At 40.8% G+C, this 26,566-nt stretch overlaps 2 protein-coding genes across 4 annotated transcripts in view; both read left to right on the forward strand.

Moving 5' to 3' along the window:
* sv2ca (synaptic vesicle glycoprotein 2Ca) overlaps window positions 1–6,973 on the forward strand; it is a 29,695-nt gene extending 22,722 nt beyond the window's left edge. Inside the window, exons 5-13 of the mRNA XM_074638204.1 lie at window positions 134–267; window positions 760–849; window positions 1,204–1,314; window positions 1,445–1,533; window positions 1,942–2,106; window positions 2,195–2,328; window positions 3,058–3,264; window positions 3,481–3,640; window positions 3,795–6,973. Coding sequence (XP_074494305.1) covers window positions 134–267; window positions 760–849; window positions 1,204–1,314; window positions 1,445–1,533; window positions 1,942–2,106; window positions 2,195–2,328; window positions 3,058–3,264; window positions 3,481–3,640; window positions 3,795–3,978 — 1,274 coding nt within the window. The 3' untranslated portion in view covers window positions 3,979–6,973. The remainder of the gene's footprint in view (window positions 1–133; window positions 268–759; window positions 850–1,203; window positions 1,315–1,444; window positions 1,534–1,941; window positions 2,107–2,194; window positions 2,329–3,057; window positions 3,265–3,480; window positions 3,641–3,794) is intronic.
* A 1,973-nt stretch (window positions 6,974–8,946) lies between these two features.
* The window catches only part of iqgap2 (IQ motif containing GTPase activating protein 2), a 33,086-nt gene continuing 15,466 nt past the window's right edge, over window positions 8,947–26,566 (forward strand). For 2 of the 3 annotated variants that reach the window (XR_012594278.1, XM_074638202.1), the window contains exons 1-15: window positions 8,952–9,298; window positions 12,068–12,167; window positions 17,245–17,401; window positions 17,832–17,909; window positions 19,506–19,582; window positions 21,682–21,749; window positions 22,513–22,626; window positions 22,722–22,900; window positions 23,725–23,812; window positions 24,042–24,205; window positions 24,853–24,940; window positions 25,196–25,359; window positions 25,517–25,677; window positions 25,917–26,041; window positions 26,147–26,310. Coding sequence is in view for 2 of the 3 variants with exons in the window: in XM_074638202.1 (XP_074494303.1) it covers window positions 9,253–9,298; window positions 12,068–12,167; window positions 17,245–17,401; window positions 17,832–17,909; window positions 19,506–19,582; window positions 21,682–21,749; window positions 22,513–22,626; window positions 22,722–22,900; window positions 23,725–23,812; window positions 24,042–24,205; window positions 24,853–24,940; window positions 25,196–25,359; window positions 25,517–25,677; window positions 25,917–26,041; window positions 26,147–26,310 (1,773 nt within the window). In the remaining variant the exon portion in view is untranslated. Of the gene's footprint in view, window positions 9,299–12,067; window positions 12,168–17,244; window positions 17,402–17,831; window positions 17,910–19,505; window positions 19,583–21,681; window positions 21,750–22,512; window positions 22,627–22,721; window positions 22,901–23,724; window positions 23,813–24,041; window positions 24,206–24,852; window positions 24,941–25,195; window positions 25,360–25,516; window positions 25,678–25,916; window positions 26,042–26,146; window positions 26,311–26,566 lie in introns of all 3 variants that reach the window. The other variant, XM_074638203.1, reaches the window with a different exon arrangement.

Here is a 26,566-nt window from a genome sequence, read left to right on the forward strand (position 1 = left end):
TGCAGCAGTGTTTGCAAAAAAAATGTAAATGAAGCACATGTCATGTTTTCATCAAGTATTTAAATGCATTCACTTCCTATTCTGCCAGGTCATCCATCTGATTATTGTTTGTGTTGTATGCCACCGTTTACAGGTTGGAGTTTCAGTATGGGTTCAGCGTACCAGTTTCACAGCTGGAGAGTGTTTGTGGTCGTCTGTGCCCTGCCCTGTGTGTGTGCCGTGGTGGCGCTTACCTTCATGCCAGAAAGTCCCAGGTTCTACCTTGAGGTAATGCTGTTTTCCTTAATTATTGCAGATTAAGAAACAGTTCTGATCCCTCATGAAATCTGCTGCAGCAGTTGTATCTTCAAGAATGGTGCCCCGCGGTGCTGTGTCATTGTCACCAACCGTCTGGGCTTATCAGTTTTTTACATTCAACATATCCAGAGTAATACGTCAGGCAAATTGAGAGTACTTGGACAGTTCCCAACAGATGTTTGATCAGACCAAACAGTGTGAGTCATCTAAAACCCTTGGAGGAGGCCGTATATGTGTCTGCAAAAAACAGAAGCTTGGAGCTCCGTGACAGTAGGTTTGCTGCTGCAGGATAATTACCCTTTGAAGTAAAATGAGTCACCGTTGTCGTGACTTTCATCATTTTGACCCATCTTGGAAAAATCAAAGGAACAGTGTATACAATCGTGGATGTGTTGCTGTCCCTGAGTGAGCGAGACCAGCGCTGAGCCCATGAATTAACCGTCTCTCTTTCCTTCCTGTCAGGTGGGGAAGCACGATGAAGCCTGGATGATCCTCAAACAGATCCACGACACCAACATGAGAGCGCGTGGGCAGCCGGAGAAAGTCTTCACCGTGAGTGTTTGTCTCTGCCGTGTGCTGTCTTGGCTGGGTTTCCTGATGCTTAAGGAAGCAAAGAGGCTTATATTCTGCCACCGCTGGGACAGGTTTAACGCTTTCACTGTGCAGGATCATATCTGAATTATGAAGCTTCTGAAAGCTGTTTTGTGTCGTTCAGGCTTATTTGCTTCGTGAGCTGCACTTTGGGAAAGCCTCTTAGTCAACACACGTTTCTTCAATTGATCATGTACTGTAGTACACACTGTTTACATTGATTTTCATTACAGTTATCATGTGCTTTTAATCTTGCATCTTGAATGTACCTGTTGTATTATACTGTGATCATCATTTTCTTTCTTGGTTACTCAGGTAAACAGGATTAAGATCCCCAAACAGCTGGATGAACTGGTGGAAATGGAGTCAGAGTCTGGCAACCGATTTTCCAAGTTCTTCTTTAGGATAAAGTCTGAAATACACGGGGTACATACAGTATTTGTCTTTTCATTTAATTGCAGCAGAAAGCTACTTGTTTGTTCATTTTCTATCTTATTATGAATTTCTGTCCACTTTTGATCACATGATGTGTAATATGTCTCTTATCTCTTTTTAGATCTATCTGAATCTCATGAAGTGCTTCAACTACCCTATGCGAGAAAACATGATACGACTAGCCATAGTGTGGTTCATGCTGTCATTCGGGTGAGCTTCTTCCTGATGTCATTTGTGTCATAGACAAGTCTAATTTCGCTGGTCAGATAATAGCACTAGGCAGTCGGGCTTGCGGCCAAATTGCATTTCTGTCATCTCGATCTCTCCGCTGTGCAGAAGTTGCATGGTCTCGGAATCAATCACAGTCTGTTGGATCAATACTGGTCCATTGGTGTCTCAGCGGGAGCAGAGATAGGAGTGAACGCAGCCAGAGATTAAAAAAACACCCTGAAAACACTCTTTAGACTCAAACAGAAACCACAAGTGTCTCCTGGTCTTCTTCTGCATCTGATTTCACATGGAAGAGTGTATCTGTCCATGTTTTTGTCAGATCTCTAAAATCAATATTCTTTGGCTGATCAATTGATTCTTGATCTTACTGTATGCTTCTGGTTCCAGGTATTATGGCCTGTCAGTCTGGTTCCCTGATGTCATCAAACACCTTCAGGCAGATGAGTATGCCTCCAAAGTGAAGCTACACAACAATGAACGCATCGAAGACTTCACCTTCAACTTCACTCTGGAGAACCAGATACACAGAAATGGCCTCTTCATCAACGACCGGTAGGACAAGTCAACTTACAGCAGGCTAGATTGATTATTATACTGTGATAGAGTTTTACAAAAGCAGAATGTAACCGTGCTTCTTCAGATTCATCAACATGAAGCTGAGGTCCGTCACCTTCATCGACTCTACCTTTCGTAACTGCTACTTTGATGATGTGACATCGGTGGGCTCCTTCTTCCGCAACTGCACCTTCATTGATGCTTTCTTCTACAACACAGGTGAGATGTAATGTTAAATATTCCTAACTTTGACATGAATACACAGCTAGAGTGGCATGTTATGTCATTTCTGATCATTAGATTCATCAGGTTTAATCGGGTCATGGTGAAAAAGAACATTTGAGAGTACTTCAAAAATCATTCTGTTTTTACACCATAGACCCTTCTCATCATTACTCTTTCGTATGTTTTTTGCAAATATATGAGCACAAACTGTAAATGAAAAAAAGTACTAAGTAAAATAAAACAAACAATCAAAAAAATCATAAAATTAAACTATTAAAATTGAATAAATTAATAAACAAGAAAACCTTTGAAAAGAAAAGAAAAAAACAGGAAAGGAGATGTTGGGAACAGACTGGAATACAATTTACTGCACAGAAAACATCACATTCATTGATTTCCTATAGATGGCAAAAGTAGGGGAATTATTTAGTTTGTTATTTACATCTTTAAAATTATAAAATAAAATAGCTAGGTTCAATGGCACTAAAGTATTGTATCCATTTAACCCAATATGATAATAATCTGCATACTTTACGCTTTAAAGAAAATGTCAATTTCTCCATTACATATATATCTTTCATAATTTCAATAAAGTCTTGGGAGTAACCATTTTTTTATATATGTTATATATGCAATAGTTTTCTTACTTGCAAAAAAAGCTGTGAGGCAAGACAACAATATAGACTGCGTTGTGATTGGCTCTGTTTTTCATTCTCTGGGCAGACATTGATGATGCCAAGTTGATAGACGGCACCGAGGTGGTGAACAGCACATTCACTCACAACAAGAAAGGATGCCAGATGACGTTTGATGATGACTACAGCGCTTACTGGGTTTACTTCATCAATTTCCTGGGGACGCTGGCTGTTCTGCCCGGCAACATCGTGTCCGCCCTTCTCATGGACAAAATTGGGCGTCTGTCCATGTTAGGTAAGAACAGGGGTGTGTGAGTGAGGTTCACGTTTGTGTGTGTGCACTTGAGTAATTGGTTTTTACATCGACTGTTGGATGTTGAAATGATTCATGGTATGGATGTGGCATCCATCATTGAGCATGAGAGGCAATTTTGGTTAGGCCCTATAATTCAGTTGAACATTAGTCAAATAAATGTCACTTGCACTAACTCTTGCTTTGTGCGTCCATCAGGTGGCTCCATGGTCCTTTCAGGCATCAGCTGTTTCTTCTTGTGGTTCGGCACCAGTGAGTCCATGATGATTTTCATGTTGTGCCTTTACAACGGCCTCAGCATCTCTGCCTGGAACTCCCTGGATGTGGTCACGACTGAGTCATTCCCTACGGCCAGGAGGTGAGAAGACAAACAATGGATGAGTACATAGTTGTTTTATGGATTTACATCTAGTGGACAGAATAACACATAAAACACAGGGGTGAGTCGAACTTTAACACATTTCTCTCTCTTCTCTACCTCCTCCTGTGTCTGATTCTTCTCTCCCCATCAGAGGAACAGGCTTTGGGTTCTGCAACGCTCTGTGTAAGCTGGCTGCAGTCTTGGGGAACCTGATTTTTGGTTCTCTTGTCGGCATCACAAAGTCCATCCCCATCCTCATGGCCTCGTCTGTGCTCGTCGGGGGAGGCCTGGTTGCGCTCCGGTTGCCTGACACCAAGTTGAATGTCCTCATGTAACAACGGCTCGGCGTTCAGCAGCTGGGATTAAAAACCTGGATAAAACCTGGGTGAATCCGAGAGGAAGCCCAGGGAGCGTTGAGCAAGGAGTGCAAATGGCTTGGTTCACACATATCTCAACACTATTCATCGCATTTCGCTAATGTTTAGGTTTATCATACAAATCAAAACTCATTAGATTCCTTGTTGGTCAATAATAAGCTCAGCCTTTTTTGTGAATGTATTGTGTGGAGATTTCACATGACAGCTGAGAGTGTGCACAGGTTTTGAGACTTTGGTGGAGTTTTTCTTCAGTGACTGGTGGCCCCCTTCCAGCTGCAGCCATAACCTGAGTGTGTGGAGTCACTGCATGGTTAAAGCTCAAGGCTTTTAATATTGATATAGTCTTATTAGGACAAGCCAGATGGGGAGAAAGGTGATAAACAAGCTGTAATGAGCACAGCCAACCTTCTGTGTGACAACGTAGGGAATAGATGATCAGACAGAGCGGACACACGACACAGCTGTATGACAGCTGGCTTGCCCACAACACTCACAAGTACACAGGACATGTAGACGGTGTGCAGGAAGGCAACCAACACCAATACATAAACAGCCACACATAGGTATATTTTATGTGCAAATACATGTCTTAAAATAGACTGATACCCACGTATACTGTATTTTACGCAACATGACATTTGCTCAGACATCTGAGACCTTTTCAAAATAGATAATTCAACGCCAAGCCCTTTGCATTACCTACCCAACCATGAATCAAAAAGGCCATATTGAAAAACTGTATTTTCTTGTACCAATAATTGTATGGTAGCTATGTTGAATCTGAGGCTACTTATTTTATTTTCTTCTTTTGCTTTGTGTTATTGTGGAAGTTGGAATGATGAATTATTCATTTTATCCAAATGTTGGTACTCCAGGTCCCCATCCATGTGTTGTGTTATTGTCCCAAAGGCTCTCTGATGAGCTCTTCTTCTCATTTAGCTTTGTGTTGGATCTTTGCTTGTGGCAGTGGCGTTGATAATGACATGTCATGCTGCTTCCTTTAAAAATACTGAATGGCCTTTTTTAAATGTGCCTCTCCTTAACTGGAGCAGTCTGCCCATAGTCATGTGGTGTCCAAAGGTTATAAGGAACAGACAGAAACTGAATAGGAAGTAAATAGATAAAATAATCATGCTGTTTTTGTGTGTATATATGATATATGTGAAATATATGGCCAGTATCTTATTAAGGTGTTAATTATTTTTTGGTCTAAAAACTCATTTCTTTTGTTAGACATCACTATTTTTATAAAACTTTTATTTTGGTGAGATAAGCCTCTTCCGCTCCTGAAAAACAATTCCAATTGTTCCAATAGGTGAAATGAACCTAACATGATCAAATGGTGTAAGTTACCAAGCATGACTACAAAGTAATAATGTAAATGACAACCACCTCTTTATGAGGGCTAATTGGTGCCACCCATGATGAAAAAGTGTCCTACGGAAACCTTTTGGCTTTTTTTTTTAATTTAAAATCATCTGGGAGATATTTAACAGAAATTCTGTTTGCATATTTGTTACATTTCAAGATGTGAAACAAATTCAAAACCGGGTGATAAATTTGAGCTCTGTGCTGAGCTATTTGCTGTGACTTGCCAACATTTTGTCTAAAATCTAATTTTGCCATAATCTCACACTTGAAAACATGACCTACCTTGTACTCGTTATTATGTATCTTGTCTTTCAACGTTGGAACCTCAGTGCATACTGCTAAAGGATAATAATAAAATCACGTTGCTATTTTCAAAGTGTCAAAATACCTCTTAAAAATTCAAATTGATATTGACATTTTTCAGATATAACATAACGATTCAGTTGCTCTCAGTCTTGTTTAACATGGATTATATTTTCTGTGGCTAACAGCCTGCGTCCTCCTGCTTTTCTGTGTATTTGTGGTATCTGTGATTGCAGCGTAGAGGTAGTTTGCCTTTGCACAGTTGCACTGCAGTTGGCTTTGTCAAGGCTACACAGCAACAACAACAACAACAAAGGCTTCCAAAGTGGTACTGTACATGTGCATCCATTCCCATGGACCCAACTTTTCTCAGATTTTGTAAAATCAGTTGGAAAATACATTCTGAAGAGTGCTGCTACTGTGCAACAGATATTTTTTAAACAAAAGTATTCTAAATAAATGCACTGATATAAAAACGAATTACTTTTGCTCAGCGTCAATCCAACGCTACGTCAGTTGATCTGTGTGTTTCTGGATGAGTTAAAACATGAATTAGTGGCAGATCTACCTGTTGTGTTACATTGGGGAGAAATTATATTACCTGTTATGTTTGAGGTGTTTTTGGGGTATTGCTTAAATGTACTGTATTTATGTGTGTGCGTGTATCAGAGAGAGTACTGTATGTGTGTGTGAGTGTAAATAATGTACATATCAAAGCTGATATTGGTGGACTTGGGTTATATGTGTATAAGCTCCTTGATCGACTCATGTGTCTCCTGCTTTGTCCAAGCGATAAATCCATCTATTGTGTCTCTGTTGTATCACATCTCAGTGTGTCCTTGGCTTTAAAGCCCCTACGCACCTGCTACTGTGTGTGTAAGTGTGTGTGTGCGTGTGTGTGTGTGTGTGCGCGCACAAACTTGCATGTATGTAAGAAAACTTTTCTTCTTTTGTGCTCAACTTTGTGTTCTTACTGTAAAGTCTCTTGGGAGAAAAAGATGGCAATATTCTGATTTTTGTTGAGGAAAAATGTGAATGTATCACTCTTGTAAGTTCTGTTCATCCATTTTATGGAGGTAATCAAATGTACGTGGAGAATAAAGCTGTGTATATTATTGTGAAAGGGCCTGCCAGTCATCGGATGGCTGAGCTGTATGTTCAGAGGTCCATAAGTGTGAAAATATGTGAAGAAATATTTGCCAAATGATGCCCTGTGAATAAACTGGAAAGGCAGGGATTGCAGACTGTGCTGCTTTTGAACATGTATACAATAAAAGCTATGTTCTCTAGCAAATGATGCTGTGCTTTTATTTCACAACCCTTATTCAAACTTCAGAATAAAATGAATCTTATATACAGTATTACCTGCTGTAAAGACATTTGCACCAAGGCCTTATTTTACATTATTTTATAACAAACACTCGATCTTGTGGAGAAATTGTGCGAACGCAGACTTGGAGTGCAAACTTTTCCATTTGTTCAAGTAGATTTTTTTGCATGTGTTCATGGGTACATGCACGCACATAAAAGATAAACATATGAAATAAGCTTAGTTGTCAGTTTATCAGGTAAAAATGTAATATGAAACTGTGCAATGCAAAAAATCCTATCTTTATGAAGGTTATAATATTCAGTTTACTAAAGAGAGATACTGATTCAACTTTATGGCCATGTTGGAGGCTGTACTGTAGTTTGTGATGCTGTTGAATTATATTCTATACTGAGAAAAAAATCAATATTATTAAAATCTAAAATGAAGTAGACAAAATATTAGAAACACCACACATCAGTATACTAGGTAGTTGAGTGTAAGTAGCCTACATGTAGAGAAACACATACAGTATGCAGCTGTGTTCCCTGTGGTTACTCCATTCATAATCTCAAACTAATGCTGCCATCTAGTGGAACAATTTAGATACTGGAAATATTAACTGACTAAAAGGCAAGACAAATGTATTTGTATAGAATCTTTCAACAAGCCAGTTCAAAGTGCTTTATGTAAGATAATAAGGCAAAAGGATAAGCTATAAAATAAACACAGGGTAGTATTAAACTAATATAAATATGTATAAAGAGTAAGGTAAAATGGAAGATAGCAATAAGCTTACATCCCAGCCAACATGGTTATGTGGGCCCCACATGGGTTATGCTGGGGGTACCTGGGTACCAAGTGGGTATGGGCCCAAAATGGGCATCTTATCTGGGGCCCACTTGGATCAACTAAGTACATGTGGGCTACCCAAGTGGGTTCTAGGTGGGTCACTAATGGGAAATTAGTTCATGGGCTCAGAATGGGCAACAAAAATGGCGCCCACTTGGATCAACTAAGTTGATCCCACATGGGCTCCTCATGTGGGCTACCCGTGTGGGTTGTAGTCACTACTGGGAAATTAGTGCATGGGGCCAACATGGAAACTGTGGACAAACCCACTTACATCCCATATTTCAGGCCATGTAGTCCCCATGTAGTTCCCACATAGAAGTTAAAGGTCCCATATTATGCTCATTTTCAGGTTCATACTTGTATTTTGTGTTTCTACTAGAACATGTTTACATGCTCTAATGTTAAAAAAAAACGTTACTTTCCTCATACTGTCGACCTGAATATACCTGTATTTACCCTCTGTCTGAAACGCTCCGTTTTAGCGCATTTTGACGGAATTGCAACAGAATTGCGTTAACGATGCTAGTCAACAGCTTGGGTCCATGTGTACTTCTTCACATTACACTGCAACCAGGAATAAACTGGGACACATTTAGAATGTTTTACATTTAAAATTGTGTCAAGGATCTAAATATTGTATATTCGTGACATCACGAATGGGCAGAAATCCTGACGGCTTGTTTCAAATGCAGAGTTTCTGAATACGGGCTGTGTGAATTTCCCCGTGGATTGAGTGTTTCGATACTTTCACAGTATTTATATAGGATTTAAACCTGCTTTATAATTAAAAAAAACATGAAATTCTCACATTTTTATAATACAGGACCTTTAAACCTAGGGCCGAGATGTGTTTTGGTTTATGTTGCCAAGATTGGGCCCATATAACACTCAGTGTACTCCTGCATGAAACCCACAAGGGCAATTGACATGGGGTCATTATGGAACACATAGACAATCCCATATAGGTGTTTTATTATTTACCTTTTTCCCCAGTGGCAGTGAATGCAGCACCTTTTGTTTTGACCAGCAGGTGGTGCAAGGTGCTCAAAATGTCCATCTCCTAGTCCCGTCAATCATTTCACTTCAGAGCATTAGAGGGGGCAAGATAACACAAACACTTTGTTCAGGAGTCAAGCCAAAGAAGAAGTGCACACCATGATGGGGCTCGTCTGCTGCAAGTGACAAAGTGCTGCAAAGGAGTTGGCACTTTCATGAAACCTTTTAGAGACTGTCGTGAGCCCATTTTCGGTGTTTTTTTCTCCAGTTATTTAATCATATCAGTATATCCTGAGAGGCGCGGCATATAGCTGGCTGGTGTGCTGTAACGTCAGCTCGTGGGGTGAAGTTGTTTCCATTTCAGACGCGTTCACAAGTGGAGGAGGAAACGACGCAAGATGCACCATGAAGAAACCGCAACTCTTCAAAAGCCGCGTTATGGAAGTAAGTAACACTTTCTCTAACACTTTAAGGTTACACCGTTAACTCCTGTGTTTGATGAGCAGCAGGTGGTTTAAAGCAGCACCTGGCTCCTCTGAACAGCAGGATACCTGTAGTAGTAGTAGTAGTAGGTGTGTCGATCCATGACAATATAGAAGAATATAAATAAAATATGATGTGAGTGATAAAAAACTGTCAATGAAAGATGTGTTTTAGGTGAAGGAAGGTCACATCCTGGTTGTTGAATTAAAAGTAGCCAATAGCCTAACATTGGTATGTTCAGGGTCCAGGTTGTATGTGGTTTTTTTTGGGGGCTGCAAATTTCCCTAAAATGAATAGTATTTTTCCTTCAAAGTTTCCCCAACTGCACCACAGTGATTTTTTTTTTATCTATTTATTTAATGGCTGGCATATCAGCCTGTCTACACATAAGGTGTTTTCTCATAGGTTAACCATTAACCTGGGATTTTGCTGCTGCTGCTGAGAACTTGCCCCATGAGTATGTTAAGAATGTAACTGATATAAAACACATATAAAGTCTGCAAAATACTTCAAGTCAGAGTTAACTGTATGTAAATCTTGCCACTGGCCAACATCTGTGGGCAAAGTGCAACTTTTGAGAGATAACACCAATCAATTATGTCATCAATGCAATCTTTTTGCCTCTGACTTCATCCCATTGAATTTCATTGATCAGTTGTTGTTGCATTGCAGACCACCCTATCTTATGCTGTGTGATGGATGTTTGGCTTCTGTGCATCCAAAGGGAGGTGTGTCAAATAATGAGTATTTTGTTGCAAAGACTGAGATAGGGTAGTCTTATGATCCAACAAGCTATATCTTTCATTTGTAGGCCTTGTCATTGTGTAATGGTGCCCCCTGCATGCATTTTTAACTTGCAAGTGCTGTTATGGGACCAACGCAAAGTCGTTCCCTGAGATCAATTTCAATAAATGTCAGACTAACCTTAGTTTATGACATGGACTAACCCAAAAGCAAAGTCTTGATTTGTAGTTTCCCTTCATCCCCCCCACCCCCTCATGACACGTACTCATGGAGCCCATAACTTAGGTCCGGTGATCCTGTGACACACAAACACAACAAATGCATCCTGAGGGTTAAATATAACGCTCAGTAAAAGAGTTCAGACAGGCTCTTCCAGGAAGTGTGTGAGTGAGTCAGTAGAGGAGGTAGTGTGTGTGTAATGGCTGCACTGGGGCTGTTTTTAAACCTGACATGAGTGTTCATACACATTTGCATCCAGGTCACAGCTGCACAGCTGGGCCACTGATCTATGGTTCGATGGCCAGATACTGTGCTCATGAAGCGTTAGGGCATTTCACTCAGGAGGCTGGACACCCCATTTTGTGTGTGTGTTTAGCTTGTTTCTCTTCTCACATGTGAGTAGTATTATGTCAAGCCTCTATTGAGACCGAGTGAACGGATGTCTACGCAGGTGGCTGATGAATAGGCAGAATTTAACAGAGAGTGCTTGAGAGGTTGAACTTAAATGTCCCCGTGGGGGGAATTTGTCTTGTGCTCCACGTTGCAGCTCCAAACTCAATAAAGAAAGATACAATTTCCAGGCATAAAATGCTCCAAAAGACATAACAGCATTAAGCAACTGAAGCACAGCACTAAGTAAGGATTATAGATCTCCAACTTTGATGAGTAAACAGCTGAATTGTCTTCATGTGTGGAGGTTATTTGGCGATGGTAGACCGTGGTGACCAAGGCTAATGTTTTGCCCTCCTCCTGGGCATTGGGATTAGATTGTTTAGGCTAATCAATCAACAGGTTTAACCAGTTTAAGTTGGCATCACTGGAGGTATAATATTCATACAACCCATGTACACAAGATAGACTGACTCATGGGTGTATACAGTATGTGTATTTTTCAGTCTTATTTGACGTCCTACACCCTAATACAGATTGTGAAATCTCAGCTGCTAGCCTGTACTCAAACCCAGGACATGGTGTTTGGTCCAGTGGGAAAAAGCTCTGAGATTGTCCCTTCAGTCAGCCAGAAATAAAGAGATTTGATTGGATTAGAGCGTTGGGGCGGAGAAGATCTCATTAAGCTGCAGGTAAAGGTCAACTCGCAGCAGAAGTCACTTGTCAGTCGGGGCACCCCACTGCGGCCACTTTGACATGGCTGTTTCATCTTCCTCAGACAAGGGTTCATCGGGGCATGGGATGTAGTTCAGTTTCTAAGAGGCACTCAAGAGCCCTGCAGTCAAAATAAACTCCCTTTAACAAGAATTATCCTCTCAGTCTTTGTGAAGCTTTCACAATGAAAGCCTGCTGTACAGCACTTGTACATGTCAGTTCCATTGAAACTTTTAATGTCAGTCTAATGAGCAGCTTCCTTTGAGGTGATTCTTTACAATCATTGATAAAATGCTGAATGCAAATTGTTGAAGTACTGTATAACCTGTTCTGTATCATCATGTGTTAAGAGTGTGTTATTTTTTGCTGTGTAATGTTTGAAATAGCCTTTTGTGTGAATAAGCTGTGTCATGTTATCTGTGTCAAGATAACTTACTATATGAATATAAAACACACCCAAGTAATTGTGAATGACTAATGCAGGTTACACGGATCTGGATACTGAACTATAATTCAATATAAAATGTTATTAAACAAGCTTTAATTAAAAAATAATAACATTCATTATAAAAGTTTTTTTCTTTTACACATATAATAGGTTTGGTCTCATGTGATTTTGTTTACATTTGCCATATTGTGACATAATTTGTGTGCCTTTTCTAGCCATCCAGGACGATGAGAGGCAGTCGGCGGAGGAGATGGATGAGAGGAGACGACAGAACATCGCCTACGAGTACCTGTGTCACCTGGAGGAGGCCAAACGGTAAGACGGGAGGAGGGGAAAAAACCTTGAAGATAAGAGGAGCTTAATGGCACATGCTGATTAAAGGCAACCACTTTCTTTTATAGTGTTTACTTTGTCACAACTCATAGCTTGGAGGAATTACATTTGGGCGTGTTCTTGGGTCAAGCGTTCGCTTTGTTTAATGTTTAATCATGTAGAACAGTTCTGTGTTATAAGTTTGTCCGCTTAATCGGCATCATAAAAACAGCAGGGAGTGGTTGAGAAATGAAGTGGCGGAGAGAAAGTGAGCGGAATATGATAGATAAGGGAACAATTTTTGTAGTAGCACGGAGCTGTAATGACAGATAAAGGCAGAGTGAGCGTTGCACGTGAGATGATGACACGGAGCTGTAAGCATTCATGAGATCGTGGGTGATTAAGAAATGGGAGGTGCTGACTGACTGGAAAGAGTGGCTCCCTTTCAACTCATCGACTGATCGCTGAAATAATCAAATAATAAACTAAAGATCTAGAAGGTTTGTTGATAATTCTCAGTAGGTTTAGTAAATACTTTTGTTTCTAATGGCTTGCAATGAGTTTCACAAGAATCTTTCAAAATGATTTCATGCTAAAGACAACATAAACCATCTTGTGAGGTGCCCGTGCAAAAGCAAAAACTAAACCACTTCCTGTCTTCTTTATAAGAGCTTCCACCCAAGTAGGAAGGAACAGGAAGTGTAATCATGCCTCCTTTTAACACACTGATTTTGTGACAACCCCACCCTGTCAAACAAAGATGGATTTGAACCTACTGTAACACTGTACTGTAACAGCATTCCAGTGGTGATTCAGCAATCATGCTCTTTCTTGGGACACTCTTTATATGAGCGTCATTCACATCAGCATTTCCTGACAGATTATTGTTTGACAACTGAACTTGCACTTTGACTCAGTGAAGACTATTTGAATAGCCCTGAATTATCTGCTTATGTCACAGGATAATAAGGGTCTACCAGGGCAGGGAGGCTAGACCGAGCACAGGTTCGGTCAACCATCATAATCAGACCACGCCTAGATTATCACACATTTTTCTTTTTTTTTAGTGTGCTGAAAAAACTTCAGTGGAGGGCTAGCTCCGCTGCACTGAGTCAGTTTAAGGAACAGGTGCTTTAGTATCACTCCACAGGCAACCTTAAAATCACCCCTGTTTAACACTCGCATACACACACTTTCTAGCTTCCTTTTATTGCATGATCCCAGTGCTACTGACTTTTCTGCGCTCCTTTCAATTGTAGAGTGGAACCTCTATTCTGGGAAAGCCGTCAAATTAGATTAGGATTAAGACAGCTGCTAATGAAGCTGTCAACTACTACAGAGAGCGTGGGATTAGGCTCTGCTCTCTGGGGTCAGGAGTCACTGAAACAAGCCAACCATGTAGAAATAGCTCTTTTAGTACACCTGGGTTATGATCTTACAAGAGACCTAGTTTCATTATCCACCTATGTTTTTGTTAACACTGCATGTGTTTGTTCAGTTAACCCATAACTCCAGGACATCAGAAGCTGCCAAGAAATGTCCTTAGTGTTTCAATAAGCGGGAAAAAACACGTACTGCTCCTCCAACATAATCAAGTAATCTGTAGCCAAACAAACAGTTGGGAAACATGGGAAAGTCCGATTTTATGAAATTCTAGATCGCAAGATGATTGTTTGTTAAACTCGTAGACGTCACATGTCCAGTTTTTGACAGTGGACTTATTAAAATGTCAATAGCGTAATTAATGACATCACAATCTGATCTGCAGCGTCGGTAAAGGCCTTTTTCACAGCAGACAATTTGACTTGTCATAGCAGGAAAAGCTTAGGTATCTCTCATATCATTAACTATGGTGTCCCAGTGTGTCCTTTGACCTCTATCTTTTAGATCCCTTGTTAACTGTAAGTCATTGTTAAAATGCCCTTTTGCTCTCTGTTAAAAACTGGAACCTTTATCCAGTGCACCACTGGTGGAGCGGCATGAACAAATAAACAGCAACCAGCAGTTTTGATGAAAATATCCTCAGTGACAACAATGTGTGACACAACAGAAAGAGAGAAACGATTGTTGCTTTGCTTCCAGTGCCTTAAATGACATTAGGTCAACTGCAGGATAGTCGTAGTAATGCATGCAAGATGCAAAACTAACTTTTATTGTCTAATTTGCTGATGTCATATTTGCCCGGAGTTCTTTACATAGCAGATTGCCCACGTGCTTTGTTGTGCAAAGTCCCCTTAAGTGCACTTGGTAGAGAGCTAAGTTGGTCTTAACTGTTGGTGGTGTTGTCAGTTGATAGACACACCCTCCTAACAAAACACACACATGCTCACAGTAGTTTCAGGTATGAGACTTTGTCCGCTCAACCAGAGAGTAAACAGTTGACAGTTTAATTTGTAGCTTTTTTGGATAGGAATCTTTCTGGTTTGCTGTGATACGGGTCCAACCCAGGATATCTAGAGCATGTTATTTTTCCAGTCAATGATATTATCCTAATTTTCAAACACACCCTACCCCACCACATATGCTAAATTTCTCTCATTACACACAGGCACCCACGCAAACACAAACTCATGACCAGCATGACTAAGCTACATGACACAAGCCTTCAGAAGACACTCTGGGACGAATCCACAAAGAATAGATCGCGGCTGCTGATAGCACCGTGGATTGTGCATCACTGTCTGCCCCGTCTCAAAGTCCGATTCACAAAAGATCTCGCACTAATGATCCTTTTGTGAATTCACCCCTTCAGTATGTAGTCAGAAAACACTGTAGCTGAAAGCAAAGGAGATCACTAATATTGTGTTGACGGAGGGACAGATTTAAATCCCAGAGTCCAGAAAGCTGTGTTTTGTTTTGCCCGGTGAGTCGCAGATCGGACAATGACAGGAAGGCCTGCTTTGGAGGGTTGTAAACAGGAGTGCTAGCCTGTCCTGCTTCAGGAGACAAGGAGACATTGTTTTAAGTACAGGAAGTGAGGTTTCACAGGAGAGCTCTGTTACCCATGCAGGATGTTCCTTATGACTATATTCCCGCCACTATGTCACTTCTATGGAAATATGAATGTTCTGCTTTACACCAGGTTTTACAGCGAAAATGCAACGACCATCTGCACTTTCCATTCTAATAAACACTGAAGTATGGCAGAGGTCTTTTTTCTTGCATAATCTACAGCATCAGCCGATCTAACTGGTTACGAGGATGTTCTATTCCTCAAGGTGCTTAACCTACACTCTCCACTGGGTTTGTGTTGATAGTGCATGATGTGTTGTGGTTGTCCTTTTAATGTGCTGACACATATTTTGGCAGACTAGATCCTTTGTGCACCCACACGGCCTTAATTAACCTAAACAAGGTGTCTGTGTGCACATGCATGTGGGAGGGAACGCTTTATTGCTTGGCAGACGGAAAGGTACAGTGGGAGCTGCTGGTATGAATGAAAGCCACTGAGCACTGTATATTAGATAAAGGATAAAGTCAGGTGTAAGATGATGAGCAAAAAGGTAAAAACATAACACATGAAAAGTTTTGGCGGTTGAATTATTAGCACAGAGGTGTAGCCATGATGATAAATATGGTGTCACTAGGGCACACGGGCAGCTCAGTGGGTAGAGTAGTCGTCCTTTAACGATAAGGTTTGTGGTTTGATCCCCGGCTCCTACTGTCTGCATTTTGCAATGTCCTTGAGCGAGACACTGAACCCCAAGTTGTTCCCCGGGTGCTTTACAGCAGCCCACCTAAGGATGGGTTAAATGCAGAGGCCAAATTTCATGAATGTATGAGTCTAATAAAGGTAAAGGTTAAGTTGAAGTCATTTCCAGGCAGTAAGATAATGTGTAACAGATTTTCAGACCCTGATGATTCACCATAAATCATTCACTAGCTCTTTGGAATGGGTTTTTCCTAACCTCTCTGGGAATAGTCTGGCAGAAAAAGCTGCTCTGACTCTGCTCTTGAACCTCTCAAAGGAAAATTACATCAGTTTGAACGAAGGTCCTCATTATTATTTTTAACATCTGAATATGCTCTGTTAAATTTTTTAGTGTCTATCTTGATGTCAAACAAATCTGTGATCATTCCTTATAGAGATTAAAAATCACCTTCACACCTTCACCAGTGATCAGTGAGGCTTTAGACTAATTGAAGTAGTATTGCTCACTGTTTACCTCTCTAACCTCACATTGTCCACTCGACAAGTAAGTCTAACCTTTAACCTTTAACCTGCTCCCAAAGCTCAGACTGTATGTCAGTCCACAGCCCCCTTCCTAAAGCATGCTGGGCTCAGTGTGGGTGCTTCCTGTAACAATGCCCAGTTCTCACTGGCCTACACACTATTTTGTGGCTCTGTTTAACCAAAAACATTTCAGTTAAGTATAGCAGCACTGACACAATCAATTAATATTATATCCTGTGTTGTCCTATAACATTCATTTAAAGATGGTATACTTCGAAATAAAATCATATTCATACTGTCCCACCAACAGTCTATATAATAGATCAAAGACAGCAAGAGATCATTTTTATTACGATTTATGTTTGCGTGTTATTGGCCCAGTCTTTAGTTCTTGCTTGGATCAGAAGGGCAGCAGGTGTAGGAAAAGCCAATATTGACTTGCGGACTACATGCAGGCATTCTGCCACCTCATAAATTGCACTGCAGTGTGTAGTAGATCTCAGGTGGCAGGGTAAACAGAGTGGACTGATGTGTGTTCATACTCTGACTGTAACCATAGCATGCTGTTAAATATTACAGAGAGGGACAAAATTTGAATGGTCATGGTGATTTAACTGGAAATTCTATCCAGTCACTTGAATTGATGAGTTAAGCTCTGAGAATAGTTTCTTCTCATCTTTATATATATTCACCTCAGCTAGCTGAGTAATAATTTGACATAATGTTATTCTCTGCTTTATGCCATGAATAGATGTATATTAGATTATATTAGACATAGATTTGAATTAGAAATGTATTTTGAAATGTATAATTACTTCCTCAAAAGATGTTTTCCACTGAGGTCAGTTTGGTTGCAAGAGAGAAAATTCTCTGGCTGCTCTGAGATCAGTATTTGTGTACTCTCAGGTGGATGGAGGCCTGCTTAGAGGAGGACTTGCCCCCGACCACAGAGCTGGAGGAGGGACTGAGGAATGGCGTCTACCTTGGCAAACTTGCCAACTTTTTCGCCCCCAAAATGGTTTCTGAGAAAAGGATCTACGACAGAGATCAGGCCCGCTATAAGGTACACCTCCATTCTTTTGCATTTATACTCTTTCCATCGTCCCTCTTTAGGTAACGGCATAGTTATACTACGTTTGCATTTTTCACCAGTTTACATCACAGCAGTCAGGAAGACTGTTTTCAGATCTGTCAGGCACTTCCTGACCGTTTTAAACCGTTTTACACAGGAAAGGGAGAAAAGTGGCAGCCGATTGTTAGAGCCTACTACAAAAATGTCTGAATGAGATTTTTCAATTCAATTCAAAACACTTTATTTGTCCCCAGGGGTCGATTTGCAGAGACATGTAGAGTAGTACAGTAACACAATATAGGTAAAGATGCAAGGATAAATGGTACACATTATGAAAAATAAGCTGTAAATAAGCTTGACTTTGAGCTTTGTGTCTGATATGTCTACATTTGTATGTCTGTGCTCCTGTTTTCACCTTCAGAGCAAAGGGCTGCACTTCAGACACACCGACAACACAGTGCAGTGGCTCCGAGCCATGGAGTCAGTAGGTCTCCCCAAGGTAAGTCAGTAAGTCAGACACATGCTTCCTGTTTCACAAACATGCATACAAACATGCTCAGTATACAGACCCGATTGAGTGATCCGTCAGTCAGTCATCACGCCTTAAGAAAAGATAATTTCTTACATTAAGTACCCCATTTGCAGATGAATTAAAGCTTTTATACAACTCAAACAGTTGATATTCTGTAAGAGTCTTTGCTAAGTCAAAAACATCACTTGAGCATCTCTGTGAGATTCTATTCATGATGGAATAACACATACGGTAAACAAGCTGAAGGAGAGAGAAAATGGCCTGACGTAAGTTAATGTGAAAGTCTTCATCGACACAACAGCATGTGATGTCGGCAGACAAATCAATCCTATGTTATCATGAAAGACACGAGTTGTGTTTTTAGGAAGGGAGACTCACCAAGACTTGAGTTGTTGAGTCATTCATTTTCAGCAGATTACATTTTTCAAAAGATATATTAGCTGTCTTACAAGCCCATCTAATAGACAAACGAAAAACTGACAGAGAGATCCCGTTCAAGTGATCTTTTGCAACACAAACTATGGAATTGGGATGCCGTTACTTTGTCATGTGGTCATTGACTCAGGGTTGGTATATAATCGCTCATTTTAGAGGTTAGAAACCATCTTACAACTAAGAATTTGTAGCTACAACTAAGACAAAGTAGAATCCATCCATTCATCCATTTAGTAGAATCCCAAACTAGGACAGGGTCTAGAGAGACTACAGCAAGACGGCGTCAAATTAGACTTTTAGTCATTTAAGATAAAAAGCTGCAGAGAATAAAGGGTAACAAATATTATGTCAGTTAACATGACTTTTCTTCACATTGTGAGTATGCTTCAGCATCTGTGACAACCTGTGTTTGCATGATTTAAATTTTTTTACTACTAAAGGTGTGGTGAACTCAAATGTTACTGTAAAATGTCAATAGTTTCATCTCTGTGACATGATTCACATACTGCACACACACACATGTCATGCATGTAAGAATGTAAACACAGACGGATGAAATTGTGATGAGGGTGTGGCAGTTCTCACAGAACAGTATTAACCTCGTTACATCTTTTATGAGGTAACGCAAAAGACCTCACTGAGGTGTATCCTGGAAATGAAAACAAGGTCACATTGATAGCCTCTTGTCTCTGTGCTGCCCTTTGGGAGTGTGGAACCTTTTTAGGAACGTAACCTTATCTGTAGCTTCTTCTATTACGCCATTCCCTGTTTTTGAGCAAAACCATGATGTTGAAAGTATTATTCAGGTGTGACATGATAAAAAAAAAAAAAACTTTTTAGTTAATTTAGTAATGGCCAGCCAAGTTTTTGGCATTAAGTAAATATCTGTAGATACCTGTTTGAAATTGAAAATGATGTGCTATGCAAAGGTAGCATTTATTGCAGTGCAGTTCCCTGGGATTGCATAATATTTTACAGGTGTTCCTATTATTATGTCCACCCTTTGCAACATGCATCTACATGTTAAAATGCGAAGAAACGTTGTTGTGGAATAAAAAGTGTCGAGACACAGATAAAAGAAGAGTGACTAATATATATTTATATTTATATGGTGGTTTCTGCTTTCAGATATTCTATCCTGAAACGACAGACGTGTACGATCGCAAAAACATGCCCAAGGTGGTTTACTGCATACACGCGCTGAGGTAAGAATAAAAGGATTCAGAAAACATAGTGATTTTTCACTCTACTGTCTTCATGCATTTCTCACTTCTGACAGCAAAATTGCTCTCTCAAAGTCTAAAGTCTTTTGTTTGTGCAATGGCAGAGAAGGTGCCACACCTGAATGTGATTTCACTTCCAAGAAAGAAATGAAAACCAGTGGACTAAACTGCTATTAGTTATAGATGACCTAAAGGCCACGGGCTGGTATCTGGTAGTTAGATTTAAACTATGAGCTAACGGGCATTGCATTTGTCTGTTAATGCTGACTTTTTAATCTGCTCAGTCTCTTTGTCACTGACGGGTTACTCACTGGCTTATTTGGATTCATTTACTTTCACTCGATGTGTTTATGGCAGACAATGTCTAACACTTTGGTTTGAATGTGACAGGTTTGAGGTTTGAGTGGTTATTTTGCCATCCACACAGCAGCGTACTCAAGTTACGGAAATAAGAACAGCTCCATATGTAGGATGACAGTTGTCTGGGTCTGCTAACATTAACATTTGTATTACTCTGTATGGGGTTCAGGCGAGGCCTCTTTTTGTTCCCATCATGATCAACCACTAATTTCTATGTCAAGAACAGAAATAGTACTGAGTACGTGATATGAAACGGGAACTAGAAAATGTTATTTCTACTTAGGTAAAGCAGAGAGTGCTTCTTGTCAAATGCAGACCTTTTTATGATTTGTCATAAGTAGGTCAAGGGTATATTATACAGCACCATGCAATTAGCTATAGGCAGTTATTGCTGCAATGTGGCGCGTTCACATGCTTTTCAGTCTCTGAGTCAATTACTTTGAACAGTGTTTTAGTTTGTTTTGAACACTTTTTGATGAGCATAACCACTTTCTGCATACTGCTCCTAAATACGTCTATACAGTATGTAATCAGGGGCTTTCTGGTAAACTGAATGTGGTGTTTCAGTGCTCAGCCACAAAGGGTAAAGTCTTTGTCATGGTTTTGGGTTTGTGAAACATGTTGTGTAATACTACTGCAAAAGAAAAGTTAGTGGTCTTACTGTAACGTGGGCGGCTGGAGAATTACAACTTCCTTACAAGGCCCTCACTTTTTCAGTTGAGATGACTTTGAATGAACTGAAGGGTCAATTTTATCTATCCGACCCATCCAGTCAGCCAAAGGGAGTGGTTTTGCGAGCCGCTTGGATTGTTTTTTCTGTTGTAGTGTTTCGGTCAGGTCCTGAGAGAATTGGTTTCCTTCCCTCCTTGTGCACACACGTGCTCTTCCTTCCTGCGAGTCCAGCTTTCGTCCCACGAGGACCCAGTGAATACTCTGCTTCCCTGGGTACAAACACATGCACACATGGAGGCAAAGCAGCGGATGCTCCTGCAGTCAGTGTGGTGGAAAAATTGAAAGGGAACACAATGAAATGGGGGAAAGAACATAGCATTTTAAAACGCATAAGACGAAGTGGTAGGGCTTAATACGTGGTCTAAAAGGAAGAGGGAAACATGGAAACAAGAGGGATCCACAGTCTGGAGAGAGTTAGTTGCTCCGAGCTAGTCAGCTGATTGTCAGTAATCAGCCACCTTCATTAATCCCGGTCAGCTGTTACTGTGTTTGTATCTCAGACTGAATCAGCTGCCTGCATGTTAAAACATTACCCTTTGTAATAGAGTTTAGATAGTCGTCTAAAGCCCGCTGTGTCCCAAGGACAGAGTGCATTTCATGTTTACACACTCAGTGTGAACAAAGGGCAGAATAACCAGCTACTACTACTGGTCCATTCAGAGCGGTGCTGTTGCCAGACCTGCCTGAAATATCTATAATTCATGAGCACTTATCAGGTACCCGCGGGAAGATGAAAGTTTGATGAAGTTTCCAGCCACCTGCTTGTTGATTTCAGTGAGCCGGCTGGCTGCTGTCAGATAGTGCTTGTTGTATTGTGAGCCGACAGTACCCCCCTGTGGTGCAAGTGTGGCAGGAGCAATCACAACCATGAAGGAAAGGAGAGTTTTCATTTTCATGATATCAGACTGTAAAATATCATAATGTTCCAAGCTTCTTCTTTATTTTTGTGTGTGTACGTCTTACAGTCTAAATCCTGTGGTTTATTTCAGCTTGTATCTGTACAAACTGGGCATCGCACCACAGATCCAGGACCTGCTGGGGAAAGTGGCTTTCACAGGTAACGCCAGTTAAAATCAGCTCCTACTGAAACTAAAGTATAGCTCAAAAGTTAAATAAATGATGTGTGTAAATGCACCTCTTTAAAACAATAAAAGAAACAATGAAGATGTTCATTTGCTTTTAAAATGAAGGATAAATGTTGCCTTAGGGCTTTTTAAAAATACTGATGTGTACGCACCTAGTTGTGTTCATTTAATGAGAAACGTCTTTGTGTGGGAGGTAATTTTATTTACTAGTCTTGTTGGCATTTAATTGAAAAAAACCCCCCAATGTCATCATGTGCTCTCAAGCATGTAACATTTTATGAAGATTTGTATAAACATTGCGTCGGTAAATTAGATGTTTGAATTTTCCAACATTTCAGTTCATCTAAATATCCCCTGCAGCCACTCAAATTACTCTGAATAGGACACACAGACTACCAGGCTTCAAAGCGTTTGACATTGGGTTGTCCTTAGAGGCCTCAGGGCTCACTCACATGGGCTTTTCAATCACTTCTGAACGATTTAATTTTTTACCAATTTTAACTAACTTTAATTGAACTTCACGAAAATGCGCTTGTGAGGATTTTACACGGTGAACATGGTGACGAACACGTCTGAGAGTTATACAGATCATCAGAAAAACTGCATTTGATGATTGGACCAAAGCAAAAAAAGAAAAATGAAGAAACTGTCCATCATGCTGTATGTTTTAGCCTTTACTATGCTTTGCTCTATAACCACAATTTCCCCTGAAATTGTTATGCATCTGTCTTCTAGAGGAAGAGATCAGTAACATGAGGAGTGAGCTGGAGAAGTATGGCATTCAAATGCCAGCTTTCAGTAAGATTGGAGGAATCCTGGCCAATGAGCTCTCAGTGGATGAAGCTGCCTGTAAGTCCTCTGACGTTCTCACTAAATCTCTGTGTTGTTTCCTAATGTCTTTTTGGCCCGCACTAAAATGTTAAAACGCGCTCTGTTGTCCTCAGTGCATGCTGCCGTGATTGCCATCAATGAGGCGGTTGACCGAGGTCAGACGTCTGTGACGATGGGAGCCCTTAATAATCCCAACGCAATGCTGAGGAACACCCAGGAAGCTCTGGCCCAAGACTACCAGGACACGCTGAGCCAGGCCAAGGCTCGTAAGCAGGATCAGTCCTCCGGGAGGGTGAGAAGCCTAACAAACACTTCAGTGACCTCTTGTGTTTCAGTGTTCATTACTGGCTTTCCCTGTATAAAAGGCTTGATTAGACTTTCATTGTCTTGTCATAAAGTTTGTTTAGTTTCTCTATTGCTTACCTATTCACGAATCTCTATTTCACTTGTTTTTTGGACTAGTCGGATATTCAGTTACTCAAGTGTCATTTAAACAACAGTAACATTACATTAAATTGCCATCACTATTAAAAAACACCTCTCCACTAAAGCTACTGTATGCAATTTCACATCTGTATTCAACTCAGGGTGGGAACAGGGTTGCAAAATCTGGTCTGAGAGCATGTGTTGATGTGTTCAGGTTGACCCCAAACAGATGTTTAGCCTTCTGTGTCTGCCTGAAATTACTAAAAAGAAGAATATAAAACATTGAGACCAAATTTGAGTAATGGCAATAATTTAAACTTGACTGTTTCTGACTGCAGTGTCTAGTACTGACAACTAGAACAACTGAAGAGAGATCCACACTGAGGTCTGAAAGGGGTTGCCTGCACTGACTCACTCCACAGGCCTTGCCAGCACATTCCACTGGCTGCAGAGTCAGCTGTACTTCACCAAACAAACCCTCCACGCCATCCGGCATCTCGCCTCCCATTCTCTTTACAAATACTGTACAAACAGGAGCCATCCATTTCCACTTCATGGCTGAAATGTGATATGTAAAATATGCACCTTCATCAGTATGAATGGAGGAAAAAAATTTATGTGACCAGGGTACAAATTAGCTATGCTATATGGAATGAATATCAAATATGTTTCTTTGTGTCCCTCAATTAGCGCTCCTCGATTGCTACTGAAGAAAGAGATGTTTATGAGGAGCTGCTGACTCACCAGGAGATCCAGGGCTGCATTGACTATGTCAACAGTAAGGACTTTCCCTCCCAACATGACACTTACATACTTCTTTTTCCTCAAAACACTGTTAAGTACAATGAATGCATTCCTTTTTGCATGAAAAAAGACCACATTGTGTACTGTGTTGGCCCATATTAACACACATCTGTAGATAGACTTTCCAAAAAATTGGTTTGTTTCAGTAAAAGGAAATGTATTATACCTAAATTACATCTGTCTTGTTTTTTTCCTGTCTCCAGTCCAGGCAGCAGTGAGGCAGGTGAACCAAGCGGTGTCAACGCAGGATGATGCTGCTCTGTTGGCTGCTCTTAGGCTTGAAGCTCTGGCCCTGCTGGGCGTTCAGGAGTCAAATGGTTGCTGGTATCTGGAACATTTCACCACCTACTGCCAACATAAATCCAAGGTATGCTGACTGAATCAGAACTAATTTGCTCAGTTGTTCCCAACTTGGGGCCTTAGGAGCCAGAGCACCTCTGATTTTCTTTCCAAGCAGTTTGTTAATTTTTGCAGTTGTTGAGGGCGTACAATAAGCCCGGCTAGACTGCGGGGAAAAAGTAGTACCTGAGGGGTCCTGAGAGCCATAGTTGAAAATGACTGTGTTTTCTTACAGGCTACAGTCCATATGAATTCACTCAGAGGAAAGTGTTTAAGGAAGTGTGTGGAATAGGAACAAATCATACATATTTGCAGTGTTTTCTTGTCTGACCCGCTTTCTTAAGTGGACATTTTTCTGTTTTTTATTTGTCCATCTGACTCATCTCAGACTGGCTTCCATTTTTAAGCACTCTTGTGAGCACACAGCACTTGATTGGCTGAACAGATGCAACGTAGACACTGATGAAGGAATGTAGCTGTTGCTGTTTCACCACTCAGGCAGTGAAGATATTATGTTAAACAGAAAAAGCCCATCCGCACCTTCAGAGAAAAACTAATCAGCCAACGTAACTTCAGTTTGAATTGACACCACCAGACACTTTGCCCTCCATAGCCCCGCATTAAAATATGCTGAACAATCATCTTAGTGTCATCTCTCTAATCTTTGTGCTGCAGGATGGAGGGAGGACTGCGATGGTGGACAAAGAGGAGATTCAGAGAGTTGTCAGCTCTTGTAATGACTTTGCTGAGGCAGAGAAACGAAGTAAGCACCTTTTTTTTATTAATACATAATTACTGGTCAATTGAAAATCACATATGTACCCACTAGCAAGCTTCTCAAAGCACACATGTAGAGTCTTTGTCCCATTTCACAGTACAGTTCATGATACATCTTTAATATGTTTTCCAAAGGCATTTCAGAATGTTATTGTAAGGCAAGGAAGAAATGTGATTTTAATACTGACATGCATTGCCTTGGGTTATCTGCAAGATATGACTATCTGTGATTCTTGACCAGAACTCGAGGCAGTTGCAGCGATCAATACTGCCATTCGTCTTGGCAACGCAGCGGAGACGGCGGAGGAGCTGATGAACCCCGAGGCACAGCTGCCAATTGTCTACCAAACTGCTGCCAACCTCTATCAGGCTGAGCTGTTCAGTTTGCAGCTACAAGGGGGGCGGGTGAGACATCATGTTTACAATTTTGACTCTTTAACATCTGGACACAAATGCTGAAACAAATACACTTACAGGTATAGGGAAGGTCGGTGCTATACCTTTACTGTACATTAGTTAAATGTCACTTCATGCCTGTGATTCAGACCTTTCTGTTTCTTAGTCTGGCTTGAGCCACGAGGAGCTGAGTGTAGCTGTGGAAATGCTGTCGGCTGTAGCGGTGCTGAATGAGGTGCTGGACACCAAAGACCCCCAGGGTGTGATCGAGCAACTGACAGACTCTCCTCTGGGCTTCACCAACATGGACCAAGACAACCTCAACCGGTAAGATGGCTGAGTTGTAACCTCAGACCCCTAATTGCCCTGCTACCATGTCTGTCGATGGTTATCGTGGTCTCTTTTTGTTTACTTGTTTTGTTGTTGCTGCAACTGTGGCTCTCACTGAAGTTAAATTATGGTGGTACAGGATGGCTTTAGTATCAAAAGAGCACCACAGGATGGGCTAGTGGTTCATTTAATGTCATGAAACTTTTGTTGAACTTCTCCATGGCCCTCCCCCTCAGGTATGCTGACACTCTTATCAAACTGCGAGGCGAGTCTCTTGCGGAGGGCCAAGAGTTTCTCGCCTGGAATGATGTTCAAAAATGCATCGACACAGTCAACGTTCAGGTCCACGAGGAGCACGAACGTAAGAAAGTCTTGCAGATTTCTGGTTAGCTTTTACGTATTGTACAATAAATATAAAAAACATTGACTGATCAAGTATCAAACGGTTCTTGTCTTGTACTTCCAGGCATCATAGCTTTAGCTGAGATCAATGAGGCGCTTAACTCGGGTGATCATCAGCAGACACTTGCAGCCCTGCTCCTCCCTACAGCCAAGTTGACAGGGGTGAACCCAGCCACAGCCAAACACTACCATGATGTCCTGCAACATACCAAGCAACTCCTCTGCCAGGTATTGTGACTCTAAATTGAGTTCATTTATATAGTATTTATGGAAAAAAAACTTCCGCTTCTCACATCCTCAAAGTGCAATATATGGAAAAAATATACATCAATACATGTCAAAACTTTATCTCATTCTGATCACTAGTTTTATTGGATTTATACTGCAGCCTCTCATCCCTGACGTGGCTCATTTTACATTACTGCATACTTGAACTTTACAGTGTGTACATATTATACATGTAAGTAAAAACTGGAAGGGCAAG

The sequence above is a fragment of the Sebastes fasciatus genome, chromosome 6, assembly GCF_043250625.1.
Source record: "Sebastes fasciatus isolate fSebFas1 chromosome 6, fSebFas1.pri, whole genome shotgun sequence".
NCBI lineage: Eukaryota > Metazoa > Chordata > Actinopteri > Perciformes > Sebastidae > Sebastes > Sebastes fasciatus.